The 6,000-nt window shown below is 48.5% G+C and overlaps 1 protein-coding gene across 1 annotated transcript; it reads right to left on the bottom strand.

The window, feature by feature from the left end:
- Window positions 1-5: 5 nt before the first annotated feature.
- LOC109524520 (oocyte zinc finger protein XlCOF28-like) lies at window positions 6-5,220 on the bottom strand (the record flags this gene model as incomplete). The annotated part of the gene is made up of 5 exons (XM_019884453.1): window positions 4,807-5,220; window positions 2,834-3,780; window positions 1,559-1,715; window positions 1,003-1,046; window positions 6-455 (listed from the first exon to the last, which is right to left on the bottom strand). Coding segments are annotated over exons 1-5 (1,722 nt in total), but the record flags the coding sequence as incomplete, so codon positions are not given.
- Window positions 5,221-6,000: the final 780 nt, after the last annotated feature.

The following is a 6,000-nucleotide window of genomic DNA, read 5'->3' as shown; positions in this document are numbered from 1 at the left end:
GAGCAGGCAAAAGGTTTTTCTCCAGTGTGCGTTCTGACGTGGGCTCTTAAAGCGCCCTTCTGAATGAAGCCCTTGCCACAAACCGAGCAGACAAAGGGTCTCTCTCCGGTGTGTTTCCTCGTGTGTACTTTCAACACGGACTTTCTGCAAAACGTTTTGTCACAGTAAGAACACTTGACTCGTTTGGCGTCAGTCGGGCACGTCTTGTCACCTGTGGCGTGTTCGTCATCACCGTCGTCGTCGTCATAGTCCGAAGAGTGCGACGTGATGTTTTCACTCTCTGACGGTGGCGCCGAGAGGCCTTCGGAGTGGGATCCTCCGCAGTGGTCCCCGTCCCCTTCTTCGATCTTCACGGTGACACAAGCCAGTGGAAAGCTGAGCTCATCCTCCCGCTCTTCCTCTTTAACACAGAGAGGCTCCGGTGCCTCTGGCTCCACTTCGTCTTTGATCTGAACCTTTTCTGGCTCCTGCCACTCAGGGCCAAGAGAGTCGTGTGCCTGCGTGTGCTCTGAAAGCGCCCTTCTGAATGAAGCTTTTGCCACAAACGGAGCAGGCAAAAGGTTTTTCTCCAGTGTGCGTTCTGACGTGGGCTCTTAAAGCGCCCTTCTGAATGAAGCCCTTGCCACAAACCGAGCAGACAAAGGGTCTCTCTCCGGTGTGTTTCCTCGTGTGTACTTTCAACACGGACTTTCTGCAAAACGTTTTGTCACAGTAAGAACACTTGACTCGTTTGGCGTCAGTCGGGCACGTCTTGTCACCTGTGGCGTGTTCGTCATCACCGTCGTCGTCGTCATAGTCCGAAGAGTGCGACGTGATGTTTTCACTCTCTGACGGTGGCGCCGAGAGGCCTTCGGAGTGGGATCCTCCGCAGTGGTCCCCGTCCCCTTCTTCGATCTTCACGGTGACACAAGCCAGTGGAAAGCTGAGCTCATCCTCCCGCTCTTCCTCTTTAACACAGAGAGGCTCCGGTGCCTCTGGCTCCACTTCGTCTTTGATCTGAACCTTTTCTGGCTCCTGCCACTCAGGGCCAAGAGAGTCATTGGCGACTGCAGGACACAAAAAAAAAAAAAAAAAAAAAAAAAAAAAAACACCAGACAACATTCTGCCAGTTAATGTTAGTTGCGTAGCGAGCATTCAAGATGTCGGCGGAGGTTCAACCAAAGTTTTACAATTAATCTGATCGCTTGCTCACATGACATGGTGACAAGACTGACCTTGGATCTTGGACCCAGCACAAGTGGTTGCGATGTCAATCCTGGCATACTGCCTGAAGGCCTGAAGACTAAAGTCTAAATCCTCAAGTGGTTTGGCTTTGTTTTCTGCTCTTATTTTCTTGATTGTTTTTCTCCTCTTTCTCGCGTTTGTTTTAACTCTGCGATCCTTTCGGATATGAAATAAAGAATCAAGTGTTGTTGAAATTGCTCTCCTTTTTGTTCAGAGACGTAAGATTGCTCGAATGACTCCAAACAAGATTTACGACGTGATAATCGTCAACGCGCATGAATATTTTCCAACGTAATTCCGACCAAGAGTGAGAGGAAGAAGTCTTCGAACATACCTGCTGGGTCTGACGGAACTCGAGGCTCCACCTCGCAAAGTGCTTGGCTTTGTGGCTCCTTCTCTTCTTTGGTCCCCCAAAGGTCCTCCTCGGGCTCCTCCTCTTTCACGCGTCTCGTGCACATTTCCACGCGATGGTCGCCGCGTTTCTCGGTGGCCTAGCGACGTCTTGCTAACAGCCGGCCGGGGTCTCTTTGTTAGCAAGCGAGCTAAACTAAGTCAAGCTAAGCTAAAGCGAGAAGCTTCACCGCGCACGGAGGCCGCCGAGATTGAACGAATGTGGATTTGATCCAATTAAATGGGGAAGGAGGCCGTGTGTCGATGCTTGCGTACGTTCGAGAGGCAATGCAGAAAGAACGCTTTAGTGAAGCGAGCACCTTTGTGAGTGAGCCGGACGCAAAGAAGCTCCCGTCTGCGGGAGAAAAGGTACGGCAGCTTCACTTGGACAAAAGTCTTCTTTTCCATTTTCATCGGAAAAAAAAAATCTATAAACGGGGCGGCAGACGGTAGTCATTTACATTCTAATCCATATAATGTATATATATTGCGCTCGGCCTCGTTTTTCCTCAAATCGAATGAGTGCCGCCGTACGACCTCCGTCTACCATTGCGCTTTCCCGCCCATAGATGGCAGTGTTCTCCACAGACTTAGACATCCGTTTTTGATGAAAAAAATTCTTGCACCTTGTTTTTGAGATCTTTTCCTTGTTGTTGTGGTTTTTCAGCTCGTCCTGTAAAGGTTTGCTCAATACCGATTTGACGATACGTTTTCATCATTCTGTCAGCAGAAAAAAAAAACTGTTTCTATCTTTTTCCATTCTTCAGCAATCGGCATGACAAAAGTTTCATGGAAATGGCGATTCCTGGGCTTCTGCCCAAAAGGAGAAAAAAAGAGCTTTTTGTAAAAGCAAGCATTTCAATCACGTGAGGCACCACTGCCACCTCCTGGTCGCTTTTTTACATGATTTACAATGCAAACGGCTTATTCTCATTCAAAGATTGCATCAGACCCTCTTCCCAGACTTCGACGTACAAGTACGTCCTTGGTAGGCGGGGCCTAATTTTAAAAAGACGTACAAGCACGTCTTGTGGAATGAAAGAGTTTTAAGAAGACATCCACCGGTTGCTGAACCTTTAGTTGAAAAAAAGAAAACATGAAGAACGGTTGAAATTCATCTCTGAAAAATAGTAAAAATGCCACGACACAAGAGAAAAATCTCGACCTCGTTCCAGCCACCGGCAATGAGTCCGAGAGCCCCAACAGTCTCAGTCGCTCAAGAGTTTATTTTGCCGCTCGACGGTCTTCTGCCGTTCTGAGCAGCACATTTGTGTTTCTTCAGCTGATCCTTCCGAAAGAATCGCTTGGCACACACGCTGCAAGTGAATGGTTTCTCGCCAACATGTATTCTCGCGTGAGTCTTCAAATTGTTCTTCCTGTTAAAGGCTTTGCCACAAACCGAGCAAGCAAAAGGTTTCTCATCCGTGTGCGTTCTCATGTGTCTTGTTCGGTTCTTATTCATGGTGAACCTTGTACCGCAAACCGGGCAGACAAACGGTTTCTCGCCGGTGTGTGTTCTCATGTGTATTCGCAAGTCTCCCTTCTGCGTGAAGCTTTTGCCACAAAGCGAGCAAGTAAAAGGTTTCTCTCCGTCGTGCATTCTGGCGTGCCTTTTTAAATTGGCCTTCGTGGTGAACCGTTGAGCACAAACCGGGCAGACAAACGGTTTATCGCCAGTGTGTGTTCGTGTGTGATTTGTCAGATGCGTTTGTCTCGAGAATATTTTCCCACAAACGGAGCAGGCGTATGGGTTTTCTCCCGTGTGTGCTTTCAACAAGGACTTTCTGTCAAAGTGAGAACATTTAACACACTTGTTGCCAGTGCCAAACGTCGGATCCTCTTTAGAGTGTTGTTCATCATCCTCGTCACCATAGTCGGAAGAGTGTGACGTGACGTCATCGCCATCTGAAAGCGGCGCCAGGAGGCCGTCCGATGGGGTTTCTCCGCAGTGGGCTCCTTTGCTCTTCACAATGATGCCAGTCAACGGAGACTTTGAGATTCGGTCCTCCCGCTCGTCTTCTTTGCGCGGTGCCTCGGGCTCTTCCTCCACTTTGATGCGAGCGGGATCCGGCATCTCTTCTTTAACACACGCAGGCTGCGGCGCCTCTTCCGTTTTGATGCGGGGAGACTCCAGCCGCTGCGAGCCAACAAGATCTTCACTGACGTCTGCGGGACAGCAAAAGAAAAAAAACAAACACACACACACACACGCGCTTTGATCGAGCCAAGCTTTATTCAAAGGAGTCTCAAGTTGCATGCTGTTGTTTGCACACGTTCTTGCCAATGTTTAAGGTATCCTTTATCGATGCCCAAGGGTTCAATTCCGATGTAAGGGCGCACGAATAGGAATGAAAATAATGCTAAGCGACCTCAAAAGTAATGATAACAGATCTCCCATTTTAATCCAATGGAGACACGGCGGCACCGGCAGGGAGCTGCCGTCCATCTGAAGGAGTCCCAGCGGGGCCTTTTGGGTCGCCTTTGTGGCCGCTGAGGTACAAGCTCGCGTGAGGCCATTCGGGAGGACTTTGAAGAACTTGTGTTTGGCCATCCAAAGCTCCACATCTGAGACGCTGGTTTTCAGTAGGGAAGGAGTTTGACTTTCTTGGGCTCTCGTTCCCAGACGAGTCGGGGCAGGGTGGCGAGCCAGACGGATGGACTCCTCATGCCGACTCGGCTTCGGTCTGGCGGGACGAAGGAGAAGCGGAGCCCAAAGGCAAAGCGCAAATCTAAAGGTGACTGCAATTTGCATTTTGAGCTCCGACTCCACAATCTCTCTCGTCCGCAGACTCCTTGGACCGTTTTAGACACCTCAAGCCTATTGTCCGAACCCTGGTTTAAAGCCCTACTTTGAAACACTAACCCCGATTTAACACCCTCCATCGAAACCCCATCGCTGGTTTAACGCCCGAGTTTAAAACCTTCATTTCAAACCCTAACCCTCGTTCAAAACCCAACTTGGAAACAGTAAAACCAAGTTTAGAAGCCATCTTGGAAACCCTAATCCCGGTTTCAAAACCGAATGTGAAACGCCTACCCGAGATCAGAGCTGGAGACCCTTCCGTCAAAACACACACCCAGGTTGGAATCCGGCATGACAAGAAATCCGCCGCTTTGACAGTCGAATTAACACCGCAGCATTGTGATGAAATGCAACGAGTATGGTCGGCAAACAAGTTGTCGTGAACGAACCTGCGTCACGGAGCGAAAGTGGAGGCTGCTCGACATCGGGGTCCAGGAGTTGACGCTCGCTCTCCTTGGTTGGTCCACCAACGTCCTCCTCGTACTCTTCGTCTTTCACAATTTTCGCACACATTGGCCCACGGGAATCGTCGCCCTTACCACTCGCTCTTGCTCTCTGCGACTTGGGGCGCCTCTCGCCTCTTTGTTAGCTAGCGGCTAGCGACCTTAGCTAAAATAGGCCTAGAGGCGTTTATTCCCGCACGAAAATCCCCCAAACCGTGTTTTAGTCGGCTGGGACGTAGGTAGTGCCTCGGCGCCTCCGTGCGTTCAAGTAAATAAGAATCCGGGGAGTCAAACGATGTTTAGTGGAGATCAAATGTGTGCTTGCGTACAACGTGCAAGAAGTAGTACAGCAATTTTTTCTTCCTTGTTTTTCATACGGCTGTTTGCATGCCGAATTAGCACAATACCGCCATCTATCGATATAAATGGATTACTGCTGCCAGTTCGTTGGTCTACCGTTGAAACGGTTCAGTTTCATCCGACAAAATGAAATAAAAATAAACCAAAAGAGCTCTGATTTTGGAATACTCATATCGTGTCTTGTTGTGCTCAAACATAAATATTCACTCCGCGGAGCCTTCAAAAGCATCGACTTGAATTCGGAGCTCGTTGGAGGACGTGCAGATTTAGCCGCCATCTTGAAGCGGGACTTTCCGGCCATCGCCTCAATTCACTTTTATTGAGACAACTGCCTTATGGATCGTCTAAATTAATCGAAACTCGTGACACAAACTGCTTCGTTATAAACGTCAGTGTGTGTGTGTGTGTGTGTGTGTGTGTGTGTGTGTGTGTGTGTGTGTGTGTGTGTGTGTCCGCCACATTTGTAGGTCAGTCATCATGGACAGGACACTTTGATTCGCTCCTCTTTCATCTATAACTGCTTCAGACAACAAATTGTATGCAGGAAAGTGGTTAAGATTGCACGATTGTCTGTCTCATGTGTTGTCTTGTCTCATTTTGTCATTTTTGTGTTAACTTTTCTTTTGATGGCGCGCGGACACCCGCAGCGGCTCTTCTTGTTTTATGTTGAGAGGGAAGAAATGTCATCTGTGCTGTATGTTACACATACGTACAGCACATTTGACAATAAAGTTGTATTTAATTCAATTCAATCATGTCAAAAAAGAATTCAATTCAACT

Source organism: Hippocampus comes, unplaced genomic scaffold (genome assembly GCF_001891065.2).
Source record: "Hippocampus comes isolate QL1 unplaced genomic scaffold, H_comes_QL1_v1.1 scaffold21, whole genome shotgun sequence".
NCBI lineage: Eukaryota > Metazoa > Chordata > Actinopteri > Syngnathiformes > Syngnathidae > Hippocampus > Hippocampus comes.
The sequence above is the reverse complement of the archived record's forward strand: the minus strand, read 5'-3'. Positions and strand labels throughout refer to the sequence as shown.